Below are 24,245 nucleotides of genomic sequence, written 5' to 3'. Positions count from 1 at the left end.
TTTCTATTTCTAGAAATCGATCTATCATTGGCAGGCGACTAGATCTTTCGGACAAACTGGACGGCCAATCACATGTTTCGTTCGACGAAACAGTGGTGACCGAAGCAAGAAACGAGAGAACGAGTCGAGAGAAGCTACTTGTTAAATAATTACTTGGCAATATTGGGAGACGCATACAATAGGGACTTAAAATTAACGTCGAAGCTCAAGTCTAGTCAAGTTGAATCTAAAATTCGGACGATAGAAGGAAACAAAGTTCCTTGGATGTTGTACCAAGCAATTATATGGTTAAAAAGAGGGATGAAGCTAAATCGTGGGATACGCGACGCGACGCGACGCGATGCTGAACCGTGCAGCGGATCCGAGAATCGAACCTACTGCCCTTGCTAACTCGATCTCAACAAGAAAACAGAGAACTGCAACCCCGAATCGAGGTCTCCATTTCTCCAACGCAACCCGCCGGGAGCCCGAAGGACCCGACTTAGGCTGTCTGACAAAGAGAGAGTACCTGAGACAGGGTCGACTTCCGCTGGAAGGTATGCGTTTCCGCAGAATACGGAAACTCCACACCTTCCAGCGAAGTGCCGTTTTCCCTCAATCAAGCTTACCAAGGGAAGGCGATTAGATCTTTCGGACCAGATACACGGCCGATCACATGTTTCAATCGATGAAACAGCGGTGACCGAAGCTAGGAACGAGGGAACGAGAAAACGAGAAGCTACTTATTCAATAATTGCTTGGTAAAACGCGAAAATATGTACAATAAAGAAATCTTTGACGTTAATTTTAAGATTCGCGACGAAGCTTAAATCTAACCGACTTAGAATTAAATGTCCCTCGGCGGATGTGGCGTACTCCCTCGATGTCCTGCGAATAATCTGAAACTAAAATTGATACCCATATTAGTGACATACGAAAGGAAATTTAATAAACACCATGCAAACTAGACGAAGCGATGGAATAATTAGTCGTGCTGATGTACCTAAAAGTGAGAATCTATAAGATTCTCGATGCTAGACCTACTTAAGGAAATGTACAAAATTTACACATGTTACGAACAAAGTATTCTACCTATACTTGCGTAACTAGAGTATAATGTCGAAGTAAAATAGCAAATGACTACAAAAATTGTCCGAAGAACCATACAAATTTCAAAGACGAACAGAAACAAAGATTGAAAATCCAACGTAGAATTGAAAATCCAACGATGAAATCAAAGAATGAAAATACCCAAGAATTAAACAAAATATCTTAGCGAAATAGACCAAGAATAAAAATCTTATTCTAATTAGTGACATCGAAATTCATAAAATAATATACAAACAAAATACATAAAATAATATACAAACAAAAATGGTACATGATCCAACACAATTATGCCAATTCAAAAAATAAGGCAGAAGTAGAAATAGAGGAGGAACACATAATAACCAGATAAAACCGGACAGTAAAACAACACCGAATTATGACCAAACAAATAAAATAAACTGGTCAATTCTGTGATAATAACATAAAAAAGTAAAGTGAACTTACTACTTGTTGAGCATTAGTTACCATTACCAAGGAAGCAGCACCAGAGGTCCAGCTGTAACATAAGAAACGATTCGTAATTTAGCAAAAGCGTTAGACAGTTCCATAACGTTGAATTGGTATCAAACGACAAAATAGAAGTGGGGAGAGCAATTTTAAATAGTTCTTACCAGTGGTCATCACGGTCCGGCACTGGTCAGTAGTGGTCAGTAGTGGTCAGTCATCGGATCTCCACTGGTCAGCACTGGTCAGTAGTGGTCAGTTCTGGTCAGTTCTGGTCAGTTTTGGTCAGTCCTGGTCAGTCCTGGTCAGCCCTGGTCACTCCTGGTCCCCCCAGTGGTCACCGCTCCACGAATGGCCTGACGTAGGCCCGCGAGACCCGATTCCCCTGGATGCTCCAGGGGAACTGAAGAATGTTTGTCCAGCGGTAGCCTTCCAGTGGGGAAGTCGAAGAGTGGGGAGACAGTGTCAACATGAAGAGATAAGAACCGTTAGAGAACAATGCTATTTCGATTGTTCCCATCTCTTGACCCTTTCTGGATCTTCACTGGACCGCTGACCTTAATGTCAACCTCACTGTTGACCACCAGTGATCATAAGCTAGCCATTAATCGACCCATTAAAATCATTACGAAGATTGAAGCCTTCTTACGAGGATCCCCTTACAATTTGATGCATGGTCTTTTTAACATTTTGTTCCACTTTGGAGAAGAGTATCTTATGTTATAAGACACTCGTGGTACAGCGATAGCGTTCATCCCACTAACGATAGGTCTAGTCTTTACTTCGGATTTCAGCTGTTTCGAAAGCAAGAAAGAAAGACTTCCATTCGCCTTCTTTTTTGAATTCTCGAAGCTATCCTGAGTTGCGGTATACGTATCATTGAGATACATCCTTAGCTATTTTAATAATCTTGAAATTTTTAAATAATCTTAATCGATTGATTACTCCAATGAAATTAATCGATTAATGTCCAATTATGAACCGTACAGCTTTCATTCCGTTAAAAAATAATAAAATTTCTGTAATTTAATTTTCTGTCTCACTTCCTCTTGTGTTCATTTCTAAATCTGTTGGTAACGTTGCGAGTGGCACGGAAATGGTAATGGGGTTCTAGAACCCCAGAGAAACGGGCCGAAAAAATACATTAGGTGAAAGGTCTACTCGTATACCTCGTCTGTAGTATTATAGACAACGTCTACGTTTAAAGATTAAATTCTCGATCATAATGCGATTCATAAGCAAGTTAATATATCTCGTTCTACAATGTTTTCTAAAGTAAGTAATATCCTTTTTTTGATAGTTGCAATATGAGATCATATTTCATTCTTCATAACGTGTAAAAATCTGTAATTTTCATCACAGATCGAATTCTCGAAATTGTCCGAAACACCTGAGCTTCTGTATATAGGGATGCGTACGGATATCCGGGAACACCAGCAACGACACATGTTCCTCGTACGAAGGCTTTATTGCAATTATTGCGACTCTCTGGCGTGGCGTCCTACACGGCTGCCAACCCAACTTTGTCTAGGGTTTTTCCCTAACTACAAAATTTTAGCCAAACTACAAAAACTAAAACGCCTTTGTTCAACACTAGTAATGCCACAGCCTAGGGATTTTCCAGGCACCATAGCGATGCCTGGCGAACAAGAAGAGCGACATGAGATGTTCCTAGAATTTTAGGGAGAAATGATTTAGAACTTTCCAAAAAAAATATTGTAAAACCAAAAATTGTTATATAGAGATTTAATATGCATTTTATATTACAAAACTGTTTGCAAAATATATTAATTCTATAAAACTGAAAATGAGATATCAGAATTTATAGGGTGACGTCTACTAATGCTACCTACCAACAAGGAACCAACTAAATATAGTTTTGCGTTCCGCAAAACATTTACGATTGACCCTCTCCCCCTTATTTTGATCATACTAATCATAACCTAACACAGATGATCAAAAATAATCACAAACATTGTACGATCATAACCTCATCCAAATACTCTTTGTTGAATATAATGTATTTGAAATGACGCAAGCTTACAACTATTACAATGAGTATCAGAAAAACGCAGAATTACAACAAAATCTGAAATACAAACAAAAATATCGAAGACTAAAAAGGATCGTAAAGGACACGGTTTTTGTAAGCTTATATTTACTAATGACAGTCGTTTCCTTTTTTTCTTTATAGTAACAAATTTTCATATGTAGTATAATATCAAAATTCAAGTGGGCAGAAAATTCGTTTCTGTAAAAATTGGTATTTACTTTTAATTTTAGGAAAATGCAGCACTATGTGATCAAGTTGCACAAATGCAAGAAAATCTTATGCTTGTGAAAGAAGAGAGACTATTCCTTTTACGTAAATTATGTCAACAACAAGGTGATATAGATCCTTCCACTGTGACAGCTAGATCTCAGTCAAATAATATTAATTCTATTGCATTTAACTCAGAATGTTCTGCACCTAAGAAAACTGCAAAGAAAAGAGTCTCAACTGATGGTTCAGGTACTACAATATAATTCTAATTTGAATGGAATTAAAATAGATAAATGCATTTGGATATATATATTTTCCAGAAACAAAAACTAAAACTAAACGTTATAATAAAACAATGCGAAAAGTAGTTCAGTTGATACCATTGGATGTGCATGGAAGACCAATATTTCCTATTGCTTTGGGTGACCTCACTGTGTACTCTCTTGGAGAAGTAGTATCTGATAGAATAGCATACCACACAGAAGATCTCATTTATCCAGTAGGTTATTGCAGTACAAGAGTATATGCTAACTTAAGAGATGTGAAAACAAAAAGTTTATATACTTGTAAAATACTAGATGGTGGACAGAAACCAAGGTATATAATTTTATAAACAATGAATGTTTTTTTATAAACAACTAAATAAAATATAATAATTATACGAAAATTATTATCAGATTTGAAATAGTATCTGATAATGACCTTGATCAACCATTAGTTGGATCTAGCCCTGATGAGTGTCATTCAAAATTGTTAGTGGCAATTTCCCCTGTATTGCATTCAATAACACCAAAGGGAGCTGACTTTTTTGGGATTTCACATCCTACTATACAAAATCTTATACAAAGTACACCTGGAACACGCAAACTTGCCATATACAAGCAACAACGATTTGAAGTACGTGACTTTAAATTTGAGTTCTCTAAGTTAATTTAAATATCAAAACATAATACTTTTTTATTATTTAGGTAAGTAAGAATCAAACAATGGAAAGAGGTACAAGTCCAATAACAGAAGAAGAAACAGATCCAGGACTTGGATTTGCTGCTCTGCATAGGCATTATGCTTTAACAAATTCTTATAGAATTAAAGAAGAACCTACTGATCGTGATCTTTTAGCACTTCAAGAACTTCTTGCGTGATTTTTGCATTATTCGTGAAAAATTTAATTATGCTTATAACAAAAGATAATTCATATCTTTGTGTATTAATGTTAAATGAATTTCATTGTTATGAAATATTAATATTTAAGTGTATATGTATTGAAGCATTTTAAAATTGTACATTCATTGTTTCTACAAAAAGTGGAAACAATATTAACATGATCAACATTTATTTAAAAAATTATAACATTTACTGAACAACAATGTATAAAATGATTTATTTTTTATCAACATAACTTTCACCTGTTCCATTAAAATGCACAATTATGCCTTCTTTCTCGACTCTCTAAAATTATCCAAAGTGCTAAATCTCGCGTACACACGCTTGAGGATTAGTATATGTAAATGGAGACAATTCCCTAATAGAACTAGTCTGTCGTCTGATACCATTAACCTTAAACTCTAAATAACCCTAAATCAACTGGCACTCGTTGGTTATTTGAAGCTGTTAAATAAAGATAGTTACAGTCGAAACTGCTGATAGCGAATAAAGTTGAAGGTCTAGTTTACACTGTCTCACTTTTGGTATGCAAAATAATCTATAGCAAGCCTTTAATTCGATTGTGTTTACACCGAATGATATCTAATTTAACAAACTTGTAAAAAGTACAAATAAGATACAAATAAAATACACAGTTAATTATTCCAACTTAATTTAGCTATCGTCCTTCTTTCCCACTCTTGCTGTAATCCACTGATTGGCTGTGATTTTTTCTCATGAAAGAGGTACTTTTAAATATCAATCTCTAGGTCCAAGCAATGATGCTAGATCGTCAAAGTAAAATCAAGTAGACTACTTACGCGAACACAGAATAGTATGTTACTTTGTGACTCGAGTATTTACATTGTAAACTTTACAGCATTGTACAGCTGTTTAGTAATACACGTACTATTTTAGTACAATACCTATTTTTCGGACGTATCGTGCCAACTTAACACACAATAACCCGGTTTTCTTCAAATATTTCTCCAAGAGTATTATTGTTACTAATTCAATACTTTGTAATATCAATTTTCAGTATTCCCCGTGTATATCGGATAATATTCACAATCATTAAACAAAACTACAGAACTTTTGATAATTACTGAAAAAGCATCGATAGTTTTCGATAGTAGAAACTATCGATATACTGTTGATATTTTTCCACCTCTAATACATATGATTCTTTGCGATGATATAAATGTAGCTTTTGTACATTTTTGCACATTAAACTTCCATTGCGATGTATTCATTTCAGTAATACTTATATTCATTACTTAATTACAAGCAATAATATCGTCGTCTAATCATTAATAGATAGAAGTATCTTGAGATTATTACAAACATTTACAGTACTAGTAACATCGGAGTGCTTTCTGAAGATGTTGCGATATCCAGGTATATACTTGGTTCATTCCGATTTATTTATTAAAGTAAATAAAGAAAAGCAATAATTTAAAGTGCAGTTGTCTAGATATAGCATTCGTGTATTTTCAGGTTCACGATTTCAATAGTTTTAGTAATGCGCCACCTGGAAGCTATTGCACGCGTAATGACAGTGTTGTTGCGTTACGGTTTACGGCATTGAATAATTGTAAATATATCATTAACGAAGGTTATATCTTACATATAATCTTGAAAATGAACCTGAAACATTAGAATTATTTAAGTTAATTGTATATGCAAATGATGTCGATAGTCGACAATCAATTGTGATAATTTCTTTGTACCATGATGGGAATATTGTATGAAAAACGGCCACTAAAACGGCCTAGACTAGGGCCGCCTGATGTCTATCCCCAAGAACCCAAACAAAAAGAAGACGAACTCACTTCTATAAATGTTAAACATGGATTTGCTACAATGCCTCAGTTATCTGATGAATTTGGGACTGCAAGACTTTCTAATGTGACGGCTGCTAAAGTGGGAGCGTACTTCAATGCAATTCTTGCAAAGAAGGAAGAGCTTTCAACAATGCCAGATACAGGAAGAAAAAGACAACAAATCAATCCAAAGGATAATTTCTGGCCAGTGACTGCAAGAACAAAAAATGGCATTGAGGCATGGTTCAAAGATCTATCTGGTTGCAAGCCATTAATAGCTCTGGCAAAGAAAGCCCCCAACTTTAACAAGAAAGAAGAGATATTCATGATGCTTTGTGAATATCAAGTGCCAATGTTAAGAGCAGCCTGGTTTATTAAACTTAGTTCAGCTTATACAGTAGCAGTTTCAGAGGCCAAAATAAAAAAGAGACAATTGCCTGATCCAACTACAGGTAAATGAATACATATATAGTTTAATTATGGATAATCCAATTCAAGGAGAAAACCAAAGAATTTAATATCTCTCAAAAAAATTGTTTATATCTTTAAAATCAAAATTTTGTTGTTTGAATGTTTTGGGAAAAATGCAATCTAAATCTTTGACTTAAGTTTGCTTTGGACTTTCGTCATATATTGCTATTTTATTGAGCTTCATGTGAATGATTACTATGAATATACATGATTCTGACTCATATATTTATTGTAAATACTAAATGATTATAATACTTTATTCATGTATTCTGATTTAGAATGGACAGGAACACTTATCAAATTCTTGAAGGACCAACTTTCAAAGTTACAAGAATATTATTACATAAATAGCCATGTGACAAACAGCACTAGTAATAATGGTATTGCAAATAATTCCTGCAATGGCAATGGCTCTGGAAGTAGTAACAATAACAATAACAGTAATAATAATGTTAACAGTAATACTAACACTAATAATGGAGTTGTTACTAATCAGCCAACTACACCAAATTCAAATAGTCAAATAATATCTGGAAGTACCATGAATGAAGAACATAAATTAGCATTAAAACAGTGGCATTATTGCATACAGTTGGCAAAGTATATGTTTGAAGAAGGTTTGTTAGATAGGCAGGAATTACTGCAGTGGATTTTAGAATTATTAGACAAAATTAAGTCTTCTCCTTCAGAAGATGGTATTTTAAAACTTTTATTGCCATTGGCATTACAATATTTGGAAGAATTTGTGCAATCCGAATTATTAGCAAGACGTCTAGCATATCTATGCTGTCGTAAATTGGCACACATGTGTAATAATGTAGAAACCAATGGCAATCCACAAAGTCCATCCATAAATAAAAGCGATGTTAATTGTGGCAAAGAAACTGCCACTGCTAGTCAAACACCAAATCCATTAACTGCTGCTTTTAATGACTATTTGTCATGCCCACATCACAAAGATGTGATATATAGTTTATCAACAATAATACAGGTAACAGCAAATCAGTCATGCAGAATATATAATTGAGTTGCTAAAAGTAAAATTGCTACATACAGTAGTGCCCATTTAAATGACTACGTTTGGGATTGGCCGCGGTCATTTATGTGGGCATGGTTACTTCTCAGAATTCAACGAAGATAAGGAACGAGGATAAGTCGAGTGAGATACAATAGCTGACACCCGAAACCATATACATGTACAATGTATCGATAACGACCGGCGTCAAGTTACGCTCGACACGCTCGATGTTCGAAGCCGCTTGGCTTCCAAGAATCGGTGGGCATAACCACGGACACTTAAGTGGGCAAAAATGCGGTCACTTATGTGGGCACTATTGTATTATGCAAATTTGTTAATGCAATAACTAAAGATATTGATTATTATTTAGGTTATCACGTTAGAATGTCCAACAGCATTGGTATGGAATAGTGTTGGAGAAGGGAAAGCCCCATCTGTATTAAACGGTTCTCCTTTGGACTATTTGTCGTACCCTCCGACAGCTTTGCCGTGTCCACCTGCAAGTGCAACTAATCCCATATTAAAACAATTGAAAATTGCACAAGAAAATATTCGAGCAAGATCTCAAGCTGCTGAAGGCAAATGGTCGTGCGATAAATGGCAACAAAGTAGCGCCGGAATAACGACAACAAAAGTACTAGCTGCTTTAGACGCTCTAGATCGACACAGTTTTGATAGAATGGATTCTAACAATTCATTAGACACCTTGTACGCTAAGATATTTACGTCACCTCCAAAAGATAATGCAAATGAACGTGATACAAAATCGGAATATAACCCACAACAGGATTCTGCTGTAGTTGAAATCCTGTGTGAGTGGGCTGTAAGTGCCGAACGATGGGGAGAACATAGAGCAATGGCAGTCGCGAAGCTACTCGAAAAACGGCAAAGCGATGTTACTGGAGAAACGAATGACAATGATGATAAAGATAGCGTCTGTAGTAATGGAAATCCACCTGTACTTCCAATCTTTCAACTATTGCTTATGAAGTTTTTAGACATGGATGCCCCAGTATTGGACAATACATCAACTCAATCAAAAGTTCAGTTTACGAATTTAGTTCACTTATTTTCAGAATTAATTAGACACGATGTGTTTTCACACGATGCATACATGTGTACGCTCATCTCTAGAGGTGATCTTATACAAGGTACATTCAATCAATTTTTAACTGCTAATTATTGTGACACTATTTAATTTGAAAATATTTTTTATATTTGTTAGGTTTTTTTAAAAATGTTCATAATTCATTACAATTGATTTAGGCCCCGTAGCCAGTAAGCCCGGAACTCCGAGTAATCGTGAACAAATTGATGAAGATAGCTTATTTCCGGGAATAGACTTAAAACCAACGAAATTAGAGGTAACAGATCATGGGCGAACAATGGATTATGATGACAGTAAAATTGATGATGATTTGGACAAGTTACTACAACATATTAAAGAAGATCAACAAAATAGTATGGATGCACCTGACAGCCCCAAAGAAGATGCACTAGCTGGGCATGGAACTCAGGAAGGACTTGATTCTAAAATGCCATCAAGTCATAGTAGACATTTATTGTATACAACACACTTTCCATTACCACAGGTAATATGTGTAATATGTTTTCTTCTTTGTGAATTGTAGATAATTGATGGTAACACATTCAAGCATTATAAATGTTGTGTTTGAAGGACGAAACGTGCAGCCAACATGACTGTAATCAACGGCACGTATTGCTTTATGGAGTAGGGCGTGTCAAAGATGAGGCTAGGCATGTTGTTAAAAAAATGACGAAGGAAGTGTGTAAATTGTTTGGCAAGAAATTTAGTATTGATGTTGCAGAGGGTGGAAAAGTGAAAAAACATTCCCGTAGTGAATTCAACTTTGAGGCAATTACTTTAAAATTTCAAAACTTGAGTTATTTTGATCAGCATGTAGTGACATGGCAATGCGCGACTCAAGTTATCGAAATGTTAAACACATTTGCATTAGTTGGATCGTCGTATTTGCCAGTACAAGAACATGTAGCATTTCTTTTCGATTTAATGGAGCTAGCTCTAAATATATATGGTTTGATAGATGTTTGTATTCAAATTCTGAAGGAACTACCCGAAGTTGAAGCACAGTTAACGGTTAGAAATAGTCAACTTGTTAGAAGCTACACCACAAGCTTAAGTTTATATGTTGTTGGAGTATTAAGAAGATATCATTGTTGTTTATTATGTAAGTATTGTCGTACGAAATTCATGTGATGAAAAACATGATAAACAAAACTTTTGTATCGTACAAATAATGCCTATATCTAATTTGATTATTCCAGTATCTCCAGAACAGACAACGGCAGTATTTGATTTACTTTGTAAAATTGTAAAACATGTGTCCAATCCTAGCGATTGCAGTTCCGCTGAACGATGTGTATTAGCACATCTTTATGACTTATATTCGTCTTGTTCATTATTAAAAACCAAACCACACGGAGTAGAAGCATTTAGTAATGCTTATCCTAAAATCCGAACAGCCCTTTACAGTACGTTACAACCAACTACATCGAGCCACGTGTATAATTCACAATTCATGGTGGACGTTTTTACTAGTCCAAGGCGTGGTGGAAAAATCGAACCACAATGTGCTAGACAACTAAACGAAACACCGGCAAATCGTTACAGTTTTGTTTGCAATGCGATCGTTGCAGTTTGCAGCGAAACAGATAATGATAAACTAAATGACATTGCCATAACTTGTGCAGAATTAACGGCTTGTTGCAATGCGCTCAATGCTGAGTGGCTTGGTGTTCTTATGGCACTCTGTTGTTCGTCGAATAGTTCAGCTTTTTATATTGATGTTCTAAATCAAGTTGATGTACAAGATTTGAGTATACATAATTCATTAGCTGTATTTACATCTATTTTAATTGGTAAATGATTTGCAATTATATTTTGTTAATTGCAAATATTATATACTTCTGTTATAATACTGTCTTACTTTTGCAGCAAGACATTGTTTTTCTTTGGAAGACTTTGTCGTACATATAGCACTGCCGTCTTTAGTTAAAGCTTGCAATGAAGGTCGCGGAGATGCGGACATGGAGGCTGAAGCCGGAGCACGATTAACATGTCATTTGCTTCTACGACTTTTCAAAACGGTCGAATGTCCTCAGCCAGCTTTGTATTCTGTGAGCACGAGTCCTCACCCTTTACCAAATGGAAATTCCAGAGGGTATAGCATAAAATTAAGTTGCGATAGGCATTTACTAGCAGCTGCTCACAACAACATAAGAGTTGGCCCAGTTTTAGCAGTACTTAAAGCTATACTTGTTGTCGCTGACGCAACGGCTGGTAAACAACCACCAAAGAAACCAGACGTACCTATGAATCATTCAAGCAAAGTAGGTGGACCAGCCAGTGTCGGAGTTGGTGGCGGCGTGAACACTGGTGGGCCAAGCGAATTATCTATAAGTCATATCTTAGGTACCAGTGATATTCTAGGAGGCGGTGATGATTTAGGGCTTGATTTAGCAATGTCTTCATCTAGTAGCAGTGCTGGTATGACTACAGAAAACGTTAAGGGGCTATCGGACTTCGCGCAACACGTGTTGAGACAAATTTGTAGTCAAGAATGGGTACTAGAAAGATGTTTACAAAATCCAGAAGAACTCTGTCACTCTGACATGTTACTTGACAATATGTTGACACATCGTCAAGCTCAACGATTGCTTCACATGATTTGCTATCCAGAGACTTCCACAGATGCATTCACAGATCAGAAGACCCACATAACAAACATTTTGGAGAATCTAGAACAGTGGAGTCTAAGAATGTCATGGCTCGATCTTCAACTTATGTACAAACAGTTTTCTCCAGGATCAAACGATCTTTCACAATGGTTGGATACAGTTGCTAAAGCTGCAATCGATGTTTTTCAACTAAATACCATGTCTAGTAAACTAGACAAACGATCTGGTTCGATATGGTTAGTTGCACCGCTTGTTTCAAAATTGCCAAGTGCAGTACAAGGTCGAGTCCTTAAAGTAGCAGGTCAAGTACTAGAATCTGGTAACTGGTCAAAAACGGCAGCTGGCCGCGAAAGAGGTAGATCAAAATCACCATCTCTTTTTAATCATCAACCGTTCCTTTCATTAGTACTCACTTGCCTTAAGGGCCAAGATGACCAAAGAGAAGGTTTATTGATGTCATTGCATTCGCAATTATCTCAATTCTTGAATATTAGTAAAGAAGAAAAAAATTTTGCTACTGAAGACCCTAAAACAAGAGAGATGCTACAGGATGCACTACAATTACGATTTAGTCTCGTTGGTGGAGTTTTTGATACTATACAAAGAAATACGACTGTTACCACGGATTGGGCTATCTTGTTGGTTCAGCTAGTTAGCTACGGTGTTATAGACTTAAATAATAATTCCGAATTATTTACCACGGTTATTGATATGCTAGCCACCCTAATACATTCTACTTTAGTTTCTGATTCGCAATCCGAAAAAGATGAAAATAAAAAACATTATCAGAATTTAATGAAAAAATTGAAGAAAGAACTTGGTGATAGAAATTCTCCAAGTATTCGCTTTGTTAGACAATTGTTACCATTACCTAAATTAACAATGGAAGTTATTACATGCGAACCAGTCGGATGTTTAACAGACACAAAAGGCAATAAAATAGCTGGTTTCGATAGCATTGATAAGAAGCAGGTAAGCTAAAATATGCTTACACTATAATTAAAAAATTCAGTTAAAAGGCGTTTTGGATAATTAAAACAACTTGTGTTAAAATGCATTTCATTAGGGTTTGCAAGTATGCGATTCTCAAAGAGTGTCAGCGTGGGAAGTATTAGAAGGTCATAAAAATCCAGCGCCGATTTCTTGGGCCTGGTTTAGAGCGGTTAAATTGGAACGTAAACCTCTTACATATCAAAATGCCCATAAACTTTTACGATATCATACCCACAGCCAAATTAGACTACCTAGTCACTATTTAGATCCGCCACCATTGCCTCCAGAAGATTTAGAACCGGACAAAAAAGAATCTGAGCCTGGCAAGGCTGATACTCCCATGAGTATTGACTCGCCTGGAAGAATAACTGGTAACGTTGCTGGTAGTAGTATCGGTAACGCCGTTACGAATGGCAAGGGAAAAGCTATGAAAACTCGAAGAAGTAGAAAGAGTAAAGGAGCTGCAACACCCACTACACCTGTATCACAGCAAATTCAGGTTTGTTTAAATTTTAATGTCTCATTCTTCACCTACAATTAGTTTCTAAGCGCTCAACCTTTTCTTAAATTTCCTCAATATCTTGTATATGGTGTTTAGCAAGCACCAAATCAACTACAACAAATAGCGTTCAGTAACCAACAAGTAGCTGCCACTCAGCAACCTGGAATGTTTACTGGTCAACCACCGCAGCATCAGCAACAGTGGTATACCAATCAACAAACTCACGCACCAGCTCAACAATATGGATATGGCCAACAATTACCGCCAACTCCGGTTGGGCAAAGATATGACAGACCAGGCATGAATCAATCGAAACAGGCACTCTCTCATATGTTACGCTTACGACTACCGTCCAATCAACTAATGAGCTCTCAACAACAACCAAATGCTACACCTGTTGGTGCTCCAGGAGCTTTCCAAGGAATGCAGAGGCAACAGTTCATTAGACAACAATTAAGAGCTCAACATGGGGCTCCGAACATGAACCCCCAACAAGGAATGTTTGCTTCACAGCAACAACAGCAACAACAACCACAACAACAAGGAATTTACACTGGAATGCAACAAGGTAACTATACGTTGTTATTTGCTATCTTAACCTTTTAAGTTTTAGTTAAAATTCTCTATGGAAGTGAGGAAGTCCGGACAGTCCTAAGATCAGACTTTTTATAAATTGGTTAAACAACATTCGCGGTCTCGACTATCTTTCTAATTATCTCGTCTCCCTTTAACATCGTCTTCCATATATCACTGGCTAACTTGTGGGTCAATTTACAAGCTTTGTGAATAGCTCAAATAAATTAAAACTTTTGTATAACTTTTTACACTAAGATACTCTTTAGACGGTTCGCTACGACTAGTTCTTTTATTCTGACTTCTGCATGACACTACTGATTTGGTCTTTGTCATACGAGAGTTAATGCATGCCTTTATTTCTTAAAAGATAAAATAAAATTCATGCAATAAAGGGTTATTAAATATTTTGCACCCTGAAATTATGCATACTATACCTTTACAGGAATGAATCAAAATTATGCAGGATACGGAGGTCAGCAAATGATACCACAGCAACAACAGCAACAGCAGCAGCCACAAGCACCTCAGCAAACGCAGCAACAACAATTGTTGCAACAGCAACAGCAACAGCAAGGTTTGATGAATCCACAGCAGAATATGATGTTTTCCAATCAGCAACAGATGATGGGTCCTCAACGAGGTCAGGAATACATACCACAACGGATGCAACCGGGAGCAGCTAGGCCGCCATACCTTCAGGTACAGGAAGAGAACAGATTAAATGATAATTCTATTGAAAAAGATTACTTACTAAAAATGATGTATTTACTTTTTCATCAGGCTCCGAATGTTACAATGAATACAATGGGCCCGATGGGAGGCGGAGTTCAAAATCAACCAGCTCCACCATATAGACAAACTAGTGGAAAACCTGGCGCGGTTGGAGTAACGGGGGTGGGTACTGCCAATGTTGGTCTGCAACAAAATCAACAATTCCAACAGGTAAATTTCGTATGATACACTATTTGTGTTACAAGTGTTATTTGTGTTACATTTAAATAATTGTAATTATTTAAACTATAGCAGCAAGCAATAAATCAGCAACGTATGAGGCAACAAATGCTTGCAATGCAACAACAACAAGCGCAGCAACAACAAGCGCAGCAGCAACAGCAACAACAAGGCAATGCTGGCGGACAACAACCAACTCCGCAGTTAGTAACGCATTTACAACGACATTTGAGCCAACCACCACAACACTATCAACATCAACCGCCGCCTTATTAGTAGTTTAAAATGTAAATAATTAATTAATATGTTGTACAAGAATAATTTACATAAAGTGTGTACATCTGGGTCATAAGAGTTACGTAACTTAAGGCAGTATGAATGTGTAAAGCGTGCCATGACGAAGGCAATAAAATGAAAAGGATTGTAGAAAGTCATTGAAAATTATATAACATCTTCTACATTTGTTTCCCTCTTAAAATTATTAATGTACGTAATACAAAATTAATATACATAATACAAAAAACACGTTAAATTCTTGTATTTAAACAGATTTTGTAATCCTTGTATTTAATAACAATAAATTGGAATATAATTTTTCTTTTACAAAATTTAATTTTAAAATTAAAAAAACAAGTAAGTGATTGCATGTTGTTGTTGTTTTTTTATGGCCTCGCCAATTTGAATGATTTAGAAGAATCACTATTCAAGGGGTGGTTCAACTTAAAACACGTTGAGCCTGGCGCTTCATCTCTTCGATCGCTTCCGCTTCCGGCAAACACGCAACCTCTCTATGCTCCCTCAGATGAACGTATTTCTGGGTAGAATTCTAGAGGGAGGAAGAGAGATCCACCAGAATCAAATGATTCTCATAGAAAATTATACTCTCTAATGTCGTTAATGGTCAGCCGTCTATACAGCTTGGCAATGCTTGCGTCAGCAGTTGGCTGGCTATTAATTCGGGAGCCCATATGGAGACCTTATATGTATAAGATCATGGGCCACATCGCCGCATAGAGCCAACTCTTTCCTCCAATTCTCTTAAATTGGGAAGAAGATGGCGAAGAACGATAGTCGCATCCTTCACACGAAGTACTAAACGATCGAAATGATCGAAACGCCACAATGGTCAATGATGAGGCCTAGATACTTTATCCAGACCTCAACTCTTTTTATTCGTTGTCGAATGTAGAACTTAAGTGTAGATCTTAATTCTTTTCTATTTAATATAATTTGTATTGCAGATACAAACCTAGCCAAGAATAAAGTCGTTAATTCAAAACAAAAAATTTACTAGAATTGGAATTTAATTTAAAAAGTTTCGAAATTCTCGTATTCGTTAGAAAAAGTTTATCCTCGTCTTGTAAAGCAATCTATGCAAGATTTAATCTTAGATAATGCGTTATATCTGAACTATTCAAGATTGTTAACACTGGTTAACACACATTGGTTCAATTAATTTTTAAAAACGTTATTCTAAGGAAACGTTATACTAAGGTCTAGTGAGGCACGATGAGCGGATAAACCAAATATGAATGTTACGATTCACGATACGAATAAAGTAGTACGAACTTTAGTATTGATGATACCTAATGAATTTTAGATCAAGATTTTCTTCTTAAACATTTAGGAAAGTTTTTCACTCTGTTTTCAACAATTTTTAAATAATTTTCTACAATAGCCAAATAGGAACCGTTACTAATACAATTTTCTACGCACATGCGCAAAAGCTACTTCGTATCTGGGACTTCTGGGAGTACTAGCGAATTCAGACTTCCGTTTATGGAGGTTAAGCCTCTTCCGGTTGTATAGCACACCGAGCAAAATGGGTATGTGATGAGTCTTAAAATTAGATCGTTTTTTAAAGTATAAAACACAACTTGAAGATTGTGAAAAGTTCACATAATTTTGTATAGTAAATCTAATTATAACTTCGTGAAATATGTGACAGGAAATGTTTGAATAATTTCTTTTAAACTGTGTTGAAGATAACGTAGTTACATATGAATATTGCTTTATGCAAATAATTAAATGATCGATGTAATATTTATTAATGTTTCCTATTATAACTTCACAAGTGATAATATATTTTAATATATAGTATAATAACTGAGTGCAAGTAATAAGTTAAAATTGTACGAATACATAAAACGTTAGACGAGTACAATCCATAACCTTACTTTTTAAAACCGCAGGTAAGCCTCGTGGTCTTCGTACGGCACGTAAACACGTAAATCACAGACGTGATCAACGATGGAATGACAAGGATTACAAGAAAGCTCATTTGGGAACAAGATGGAAGGCTAATCCGTTTGGCGGTGCTTCCCATGCCAAGGGCATTGTTTTAGAAAAAGTGTATGTACATATCTGTTTTTGGATTATTTACTTTCGTGAGTATTCTAATTAGGGTTAATTTTATTTTTTAGGGGCGTAGAAGCTAAGCAGCCAAATTCTGCTATTCGTAAATGCGTAAGAGTACAACTTATTAAAAATGGTAAAAAAATTACAGCCTTTGTACCTAGGGATGGTTGTTTGAACAATATTGAAGAGAATGACGAAGTTTTAGTGGCAGGTTTTGGTCGTAAAGGTCATGCTGTTGGTGACATTCCAGGAGTCCGATTCAAAGTAGTAAAAGTTGCTAATGTTTCTTTACTTGCACTTTACAAAGAGAAGAAAGAACGACCCAGATCGTAAAATCATGTATTTCTAATTGCACATATAAAATTTTTTAAAGAAAGTAGTGTTTTATTGATACCTTCACTAAGATTAAAAAAATGAATTTGATTACAGTAACTTTTAATCGATATGTGTAAACGTTTTTATTACATAAAAATACAAAAATATAAAATTAAAAAATTGCTTTTAAAAATTATTTGTAAAATAATACTATAACTTATTGATCATTTATATACATTTTTACAGCATCTGTGGTATTAATAACAGCATCTTTAAAAATTTCGTTTACTGGTGTGTTAATTTTATTTAATTCCTTTGGTATAGATGCATTGCATATTCCATCTTTTGCTTGCAAAAACTAAAAATAAAATATAAGTGACATAAATTGTTTAGTATTTGCATGATATCTTATTCAAATTATAGATATTAAAATATATAATTATAAAACCTGTGTTACAATACTGAAGTTTGAACATATATCTCTAATATCAGCATCCATAGTATTTACTTCATTTTCTTCCTTTTTTTCTTTAGGCTTTGGGTATGTCTCAATAATTGAAAAAGCTTCTAAGAAATTTTCTGTTTTTTCATTAAATAATAAATCTGTATCATTTTCGTTACTTTCTTTTTCGTTTTCTTGTACCTATAATTGTATTAAAATTTTCATTCTAATATTATTTTAACAAAAACAAGTATAATCATTAAATTTAATAATACCATTATTTGTTCTTCATTATTTGTTAAAGTTTGTTCCTTTTTAGATTCATAATCAGAATTTGAATCTTGGTGATTAGCAACATATTCTTTTAAATCGTGAAAGTACTGCAGAGATTCAGAATAATCTTGTTGACTTTCATCAATATCAGATATACTTTCATCTGAATCATCAATAATATAAGCCTAATATATAGAGATATATTTATATATGTAAGATGTAACTTTCATGGGTTATAATATATATGGGTTGTGTACCTGTATTATATCATCAATGCACTTCTCTTCATTATCCTCAGTATCAGATGAATCAATATACATACACTTTATAAACTCTAATAATAATTTTAAAGTAGGAAGTTGTTCTGTTAATGTACAATTTCCCTATAAAACATTATTCATATTTCTTCAGTACTAATAATTTTAAATAATTTGAATAAAATACAAACCATTAATAATTCCTTGTCAGTGCAAATCCCAATTCCAGAATAATACTGCAATAACTTTTCTACAAAAAAATATCATTATCAATATTCAATGTACCTATTTGGTTATTTAGCAACTTATTTTAAACCTTTTAAAGCAGTGTCTCCTAAGTTTTGTAATGTAACTGCTATTTCGGGAGATTTTTCAGCTAGCACCCAAGACAATAAGGAAATACGATTTTTTCCACTGAGAATTGTTTCTACATTTTCTACTGCAGCCGTCGTAATTTTAGGATAACGTATTTGTACTAAAGTGTTATAGATATCGGACATAACTTCTTTTACATCGTTCATCGTTATATATGCACAGTATCCTCGTTTATTAAACAAATTGTATCCTATTTTTAACGCTCCTTTGTACAGATCGTAATTCTTTACAGAATTTTTGAATCGGTAACCGAATCTCAAGCAATGAGAAAAGAATAGTAAGAGACGACACTTTAGTAGTTTGGTTGGCAGTTTCAAGTCGGCGTCTGTAGTTTCCCTTAAATCTAGTATTATTGCTATAGCGCCACGACGGGATTTATGGGAACTCGATTAATGACCATCGAGTACGCGATCATGCAACTTCATTAGAATTCGAAGCGAGATTCAAACGAACCAGCGTCAAGCAGGGAAAGGCAAGGGTCGAGAGAGAAAAGAAGGCATTCCTCAGAAATACTTGGTTTATTTTCTAAAGGCCGTGTCGAATCGGAGTTTCTTAAGGGTTGCTTTGGCCCGCTAGCATAGCTTCCACCTCTACGCGTCTCGGGGATGGATCGTCGATCGAAGAAGATCCTGACAGACGGGGTAGGGCCCAACCCCCTATTGGATCAGGACAACCCGGAGGAAAGATCTAAAATTTTCCTGGAGAAAGGACAAACGTCGAGGACCACGAGAAGATTTTCGCGGAAGATCAGATTAATTCTCGAGACAGTAGAGCGAACATCGAAATTATCGAAAAGTCTGAATAAATAAAATCGTTGAAGTTACATACGAAAATTTTGTAAGTTTTATTTTGCGTGCCTCGCCAAGCAGGGCGGTTCAGCGCTCCATGGGCACCAATACACCTTCTTATCTCCCTAGACCGCAGATTGGGACGCAACACTAGCTATTTTCTATATTCGATTTATTTTTTTATGTAAAATTGCCACATTGCTTATATCTACCTTGTGTCTTGAATCGAATTTTAAGATTTTCAGTTTCTTGAGATTTAGAGCAGTTCTACTAGTATTATGATCAATTATAATTTTAAGTGAATTATTTCTGAGAAAGGCGTGCATCTATATGTTATTAGTTCATGGTTTATGCAACTGACAGAATAATACTTTGGAATCGTATTTTAACAATATTTCGTACAATTTGTATAATTTAAGTTGTTTTGAACATTGATAGTTTACACTAAAAAAATTCACTCTTATATACTAATTCAAACTTTCCGTTGCGTGAGAAATATAAACTTACATTTAACTTATCACGGTGTTTTGTGCGTATAAAATGTAAATCTTACATTCCATACATATATAGTTACATAGTGAATCTAAGAACAAAGCTGTTAAATTAAATAATATTAAACAATGTTCAAATCAAATCAAGAACCTGACATACCTGCAGCATTAGGTCTACTTTCACATCTAAATAATGATGAACTTGATGAATTATTACATAATGATAGCAAGTTTGAAGATATTGTAAAAGATATAAAGCAGGTAAGTTTATTAACTTCATATCTGATTATATACTTTATTATTGTGATACTTATTTTAAACTAATTCTTGTTTTTTTTTTTTTTACATAGTTTAAGGATTTGGAAACAGAAAAGGAAATGTTAATGGCCAGTAATAGATCTTTGGCAGAATTTAATTTGTCAAAACAGCCAGAATTACAAGAAAGTAAACAAGGTTTAAAAGAACTTAGTGAAAAAGGAAATGTGTTATGTACAAATGTAAAGGAAAAATTGGATGAAATAAGTATGTTTTTATAATATGTGAAATACTGTTAACTTTGTGTGTATATATATTACATATAATTTGTTTTATACCTTATATTTATAGAGGAAAAGTCTGGAGAAATGACTGCTGATACTGCATTAGATTTGTTGCAAACAGCTGCTGCTGAAATTGAAGAAGAATCAGAGGTACAATATATATAATACCTAAAATTGTTAAATGCAGAATATTTTCTTAAAAAACAGTTCTCTTGTGTTTTTAATATTTAGACTATAGCAGGGAAATTTTTGGCTGGAGACATGGAAGTTGACGAATTTTTAGAGCAATTTTTATCACGAAGAAAACTGATGCATCTACGCAAAGTGAAAGTAGATAAGTTAAAAGAGTTAATAAGGAAATCACATTTCACAATTGGTGATCCTGGTTATCCAGTTGCTAGTAATTTTCCTAGCATAGCACCTGCAATTCCTTACCCAACTGGACCTGTTTCAATGCCCATGCCAGTGCCATCAGGTTTACCACATTATAGACCATATTAAGTTGAAAAATTAAAAAAAATTCAGTTTTTATATGTTTCATTTACACAGGTACATAAAATTATGTTATTTTGTGAAAATGAAGTAATATTTGCAATTACATTTTAAGCATGTATAATAAATAAGTATGTTTTACAAATTATGAGGTTTGATAAAATAACACTCCTAAAAGTAATTTGTAATTGGTGTACAGAATTATATATTGTTATGATGAGATATTAATGTATATTTCACACATAATTAAAATATATGAACATAAATGTCGCCTAGTTATATAAAATATATAAATTAAGCAATGTAATATAAATGTAATTATATTCTGTGAAGATTGATAAATGGTCAAATATCGACACAATATAAATGTATGTTTATCGAATATTTCTATTATTCTAACTTCTATTATTTTTTATTTTAATTTTAGCTTTTATAAGAATACTTATTTTATTTATAAGAATTTTATGAATTACTACGGAGTACTGCTTATGACGTAAAACGTATATGTATGTGTGAAAACTGGCTTAACACATATTACCTCCTCTTTTCATCAGTTTCTTATATTACTTTCACCGGTAGACTGTCCTGTCAGTTTATATCGATTCGTGTGAGCAAAGGTATCGGCACGGAGACAACGACAATGAAGAATCTAATCGTAAGTGATCTAATGTCTCTAAATCCATTATGCTAGATTACGTAATTTTTGAAAATTGTTTTAATCGGCAAACGAAATATTTTCTGGATATATGGAAAATTATAATCGGTTGATTTTATATATCTTTGAGGGACTCGTTTTGTCGATTGTAATGGTTAAAATGTCAAGGATATTAATGTACTAAAAATACGGTTGAACAACGAAAATATAAATTAGAAAGTATTTCAATGTCGCCTTCTTCGAAAAGTTTATTGCATGCATTTAATTTATTAGCATATAAGATGATCGATGAATTTCATAATCAATGTAGCACTTTATTCATGCATAAAACCTGTGAACGAAAATCGATAGTTATATTTTAACATTAAAATATATTCATCAGTTTATCGATTCGTATAAAACGTATTATTTTATTTATTACAAAATCCAGATACGTGTATATTTATTTCTTCATTGTTCGTGAACGATTTTCAATTAAGAGAATTTTTAATGTACAAAATATATAAAAATCAAGTGAACCAAAGTTTGGCGAATATAACAATTGGGGGAAAACATCCTAATTAAGCTGAAATAATTTTTGTCCCGTCGTTAAACATGTGTGAGGTCGTACATTAGCGTAGTGAAAAACGATGGCCATCTTTTTTGTAGGATTGCTTTTAATTTATTCAGTCGCGAACAGTATCTTTTCCTATTAATCGTCCGTGACTAAAATATTGGAGATAAATAATCAGATTCTTTTATTAAAAGGTTAGCAGGAAAAACTATAAAATGTTAGGAATGTGAAAGTTGTAGGAATTTATTTACATTTCTATAATTAGAAGAAAATTGGCAAAGGCTGACTCAAAACAAAAACGAGTTTTAATATTATTGAGACGAAGCGTATAAAAGTTATAAAATAAAAAGTTGTTTGTCAGAATCAATTGGGAATTAAGGAGGTATTCTCATTTAGCTGGTCAAAACAATTTTTGTACATTTTCTTAAAACTTAATTGTAAAAGTGTAACTGATTCGATCACGATATCTAATTAGACAACAATATTTTCGAATCAGATCGCAATCGTTCTGATTAGCCCCTGCTTGGGGGACGTATCACATCTTTTATCAGAATATTCAACAACCACGACGCCACCCCCACCACCCAGACCTTACAAGTTTCAATATCAGGCAGGACGATATCCTGGAAATGTCGATCGAATTCATCAAGAAAGTGGAGACGGTTCTGGACACGTCCTAGGTAATGTTATGAATATTAAATAATTGTGCATAATAGACACAAATGAAATTTATAATTTGTGTATCGTGTAATATGGAAAACGCAAAGGACCCAGCTCGCGAACCCTCAATCCGTGTGGCACGAAAAAGCATTGCATGTTTACTTTTCAGGATCTTATTCTTTCATCGATCCCAAACACAAAGTACGAACGGTGCAATACTCGGCTGATGAAAGTGGATTTCATGCCTCCTTAATAAATTATGAAGACACAGTTGCGCAACCTGTCGATTCTGAAGCAGTGAGGCTTGCTAAAGAGAAACATTATCGACTTTACCAGAAGATCGCTGCAGCAAACGCTCACGGTGTTCCGGCGAATCTCCCGCGAGTAATAAACATTCGTTAATACCATTTTAGTATAAGTTCGAGGCGTACTAAAAAAAGCTCGTTTTCATTACTATTAACACAAGAAGTTTCGGAACGGTAGCTTTCACTTGATCGCATGTTGTTTTACAGGATTCCGCGAGCGTGGGGCGAGCGAAGGACAGGCATGCTCAGTTGTATCAGAAGATTGCTGAGGAACACGCTGCGATCGCCGCTCAAAGAGAAACTGAACGATTAGCTTACGAGGCCACTTCTGCCATTAATGATGTAAATCTTAATCATGGATATTGATGTCATTTTATGATAAAAATAAGGCTGAGGACATGACAATGTGGATTGACCTAAAATAACAATTTTGTATCACTTTACAATAAGTCTAATCGTTATGACAATCTCTTCCAGGATGACTAGCCTCTTGTATTTTGTACTGTCTATTTATAAATGTTGTACCTAAGAATTCGGGTGGCAAGTCTAAAGTAGAGAGATCTGTTTGGCATTATAGGTGTTAAAACTACAATGCTACTACTTATTACTTATTACGAATGCGTCAGAATAACATGACATAGAAGAAATGACGCTACAAATAAACATTTTATTACAAGAAAAGTGTTGTATTAGAAGAATGAACCCCCCTTCCAAAAAAAAAAATAAAAAGTAATTATATACATTAGCGC

The 24,245-nt window shown here is 34.6% G+C and overlaps 6 protein-coding genes across 9 annotated transcripts; 5 read left to right on the top strand and 1 right to left on the bottom strand.

Annotated features, from left to right (window-relative positions):
* The first annotated feature begins 3,485 nt into the window (after positions 1-3,485).
* LOC143346242 (transforming growth factor beta regulator 1) lies at positions 3,486-5,172 on the top strand. Its single transcript, XM_076774168.1, has 5 exons — positions 3,486-3,679; positions 3,817-4,045; positions 4,117-4,393; positions 4,474-4,693; positions 4,765-5,172. Exons 1-5 carry the CDS (start codon positions 3,563-3,565, stop codon positions 4,936-4,938), a joined length of 1,017 nt encoding a protein of 338 aa, XP_076630283.1. The 5' UTR covers positions 3,486-3,562; the 3' UTR covers positions 4,939-5,172.
* A 1,054-nt stretch (positions 5,173-6,226) lies between these two features.
* Kto (mediator complex subunit kohtalo) lies at positions 6,227-15,586 on the top strand. 4 transcript variants are annotated; one of them, XM_076774078.1, is made up of 13 exons: positions 6,227-6,337; positions 6,437-7,214; positions 7,512-8,224; positions 8,622-9,402; positions 9,518-9,843; positions 9,930-10,461; positions 10,559-11,152; positions 11,229-12,943; positions 13,038-13,463; positions 13,563-14,034; positions 14,506-14,741; positions 14,823-14,984; positions 15,066-15,586. In XM_076774078.1, the coding sequence occupies exons 2-13, from the start codon at positions 6,671-6,673 to the stop codon at positions 15,267-15,269; spliced, it is 6,705 nt and encodes a 2,234-aa protein (XP_076630193.1). In that variant the 5' UTR covers positions 6,227-6,337; positions 6,437-6,670; the 3' UTR covers positions 15,270-15,586. The 4 variants fall into 4 exon arrangements, with proteins under 4 accessions (XP_076630193.1, XP_076630192.1, XP_076630190.1 ...); XM_076774077.1 differs by having other exon boundaries at positions 14,485-14,741; positions 15,066-15,585; XM_076774075.1 differs by having other exon boundaries at positions 14,485-14,984.
* Positions 15,587-16,739: 1,153 nt separating this feature from the next.
* On the top strand, positions 16,740-17,727 carry Rps23 (ribosomal protein S23). The gene is made up of 3 exons (XM_076774081.1): positions 16,740-16,819; positions 17,186-17,345; positions 17,417-17,727. Exons 1-3 carry the CDS (start codon positions 16,816-16,818, stop codon positions 17,682-17,684), a joined length of 432 nt encoding a protein of 143 aa, XP_076630196.1. The 5' UTR covers positions 16,740-16,815; the 3' UTR covers positions 17,685-17,727.
* A 78-nt stretch (positions 17,728-17,805) lies between these two features.
* On the bottom strand, positions 17,806-19,301 carry LOC143346195 (uncharacterized). The gene is made up of 6 exons (XM_076774080.1): positions 18,955-19,301; positions 18,830-18,888; positions 18,639-18,764; positions 18,384-18,566; positions 18,115-18,309; positions 17,806-18,024 (listed from the first exon to the last, which is right to left on the bottom strand). The coding sequence occupies exons 1-6, from the start codon at positions 19,157-19,159 to the stop codon at positions 17,884-17,886; spliced, it is 909 nt and encodes a 302-aa protein (XP_076630195.1). The 5' UTR covers positions 19,160-19,301; the 3' UTR covers positions 17,806-17,883.
* A 699-nt stretch (positions 19,302-20,000) lies between these two features.
* On the top strand, positions 20,001-21,694 carry Vps37b (vacuolar protein sorting 37B). The gene is made up of 4 exons (XM_076774117.1): positions 20,001-20,553; positions 20,643-20,814; positions 20,899-20,981; positions 21,063-21,694. Exons 1-4 carry the CDS (start codon positions 20,422-20,424, stop codon positions 21,330-21,332), a joined length of 657 nt encoding a protein of 218 aa, XP_076630232.1. The 5' UTR covers positions 20,001-20,421; the 3' UTR covers positions 21,333-21,694.
* Positions 21,695-21,886: 192 nt separating this feature from the next.
* LOC143346238 (uncharacterized) lies at positions 21,887-24,177 on the top strand. Its single transcript, XM_076774163.1, has 4 exons — positions 21,887-21,978; positions 23,028-23,211; positions 23,361-23,575; positions 23,704-24,177. Exons 1-4 carry the CDS (start codon positions 21,964-21,966, stop codon positions 23,860-23,862), a joined length of 573 nt encoding a protein of 190 aa, XP_076630278.1. The 5' UTR covers positions 21,887-21,963; the 3' UTR covers positions 23,863-24,177.
* Positions 24,178-24,245: the final 68 nt, after the last annotated feature.

The sequence above is a fragment of the Colletes latitarsis genome, chromosome 10 (assembly GCF_051014445.1).
Source record: "Colletes latitarsis isolate SP2378_abdomen chromosome 10, iyColLati1, whole genome shotgun sequence".
Classification (NCBI taxonomy): domain Eukaryota; kingdom Metazoa; phylum Arthropoda; class Insecta; order Hymenoptera; family Colletidae; genus Colletes; species Colletes latitarsis.
This window is presented reverse-complemented; position numbering and strand designations above follow the sequence as displayed.

Coding starts and splice junctions, on each gene's coding strand:
- LOC143346242 (XM_076774168.1), top strand. CDS start 3,563: ATGACGCAAGCTTACAACTATTACAATGAGTATCAGAAAAACGCAGAA. Junction 3,680..3,816: donor TCGTAAAGGACACGGTTTTT/GTAAGCTTATAT, acceptor TTTTAATTTTAG/GAAAATGCAGCACTATGTGA. Junction 4,694..4,764: donor ACAAGCAACAACGATTTGAA/GTACGTGACTTT, acceptor TTTATTATTTAG/GTAAGTAAGAATCAAACAAT.
- Vps37b (XM_076774117.1), top strand. CDS start 20,422: ATGTTCAAATCAAATCAAGAACCTGACATACCTGCAGCATTAGGTCTA. Junction 20,554..20,642: donor TTGTAAAAGATATAAAGCAG/GTAAGTTTATTA, acceptor TTTTTTACATAG/TTTAAGGATTTGGAAACAGA. Junction 20,815..20,898: donor GGAAAAATTGGATGAAATAA/GTATGTTTTTAT, acceptor TTATATTTATAG/AGGAAAAGTCTGGAGAAATG.
- Rps23 (XM_076774081.1), top strand. Junction 17,346..17,416: donor GGCATTGTTTTAGAAAAAGT/GTATGTACATAT, acceptor TTTATTTTTTAG/GGGCGTAGAAGCTAAGCAGC.
- Kto (XM_076774075.1), top strand. CDS start 6,671: ATGATGGGAATATTGTATGAAAAACGGCCACTAAAACGGCCTAGACTA. Junction 10,462..10,558: donor ATATCATTGTTGTTTATTAT/GTAAGTATTGTC, acceptor TGATTATTCCAG/TATCTCCAGAACAGACAACG. Junction 14,985..15,065: donor AAAATCAACAATTCCAACAG/GTAAATTTCGTA, acceptor TTTAAACTATAG/CAGCAAGCAATAAATCAGCA.
- LOC143346195 (XM_076774080.1), bottom strand. CDS start 19,159: ATGAACGATGTAAAAGAAGTTATGTCCGATATCTATAACACTTTAGTA. Junction 18,567..18,638: donor GCATTGATGATATAATACAG/GTACACAACCCA, acceptor TCTATATATTAG/GCTTATATTATTGATGATTC. Junction 18,310..18,383: donor ATAATGAAGAACAAATAATG/GTATTATTAAAT, acceptor ATACAATTATAG/GTACAAGAAAACGAAAAAGA.
- LOC143346238 (XM_076774163.1), top strand. Junction 23,212..23,360: donor CGGTTCTGGACACGTCCTAG/GTAATGTTATGA, acceptor TTTACTTTTCAG/GATCTTATTCTTTCATCGAT. Junction 23,576..23,703: donor TTCCGGCGAATCTCCCGCGA/GTAATAAACATT, acceptor GTTGTTTTACAG/GATTCCGCGAGCGTGGGGCG.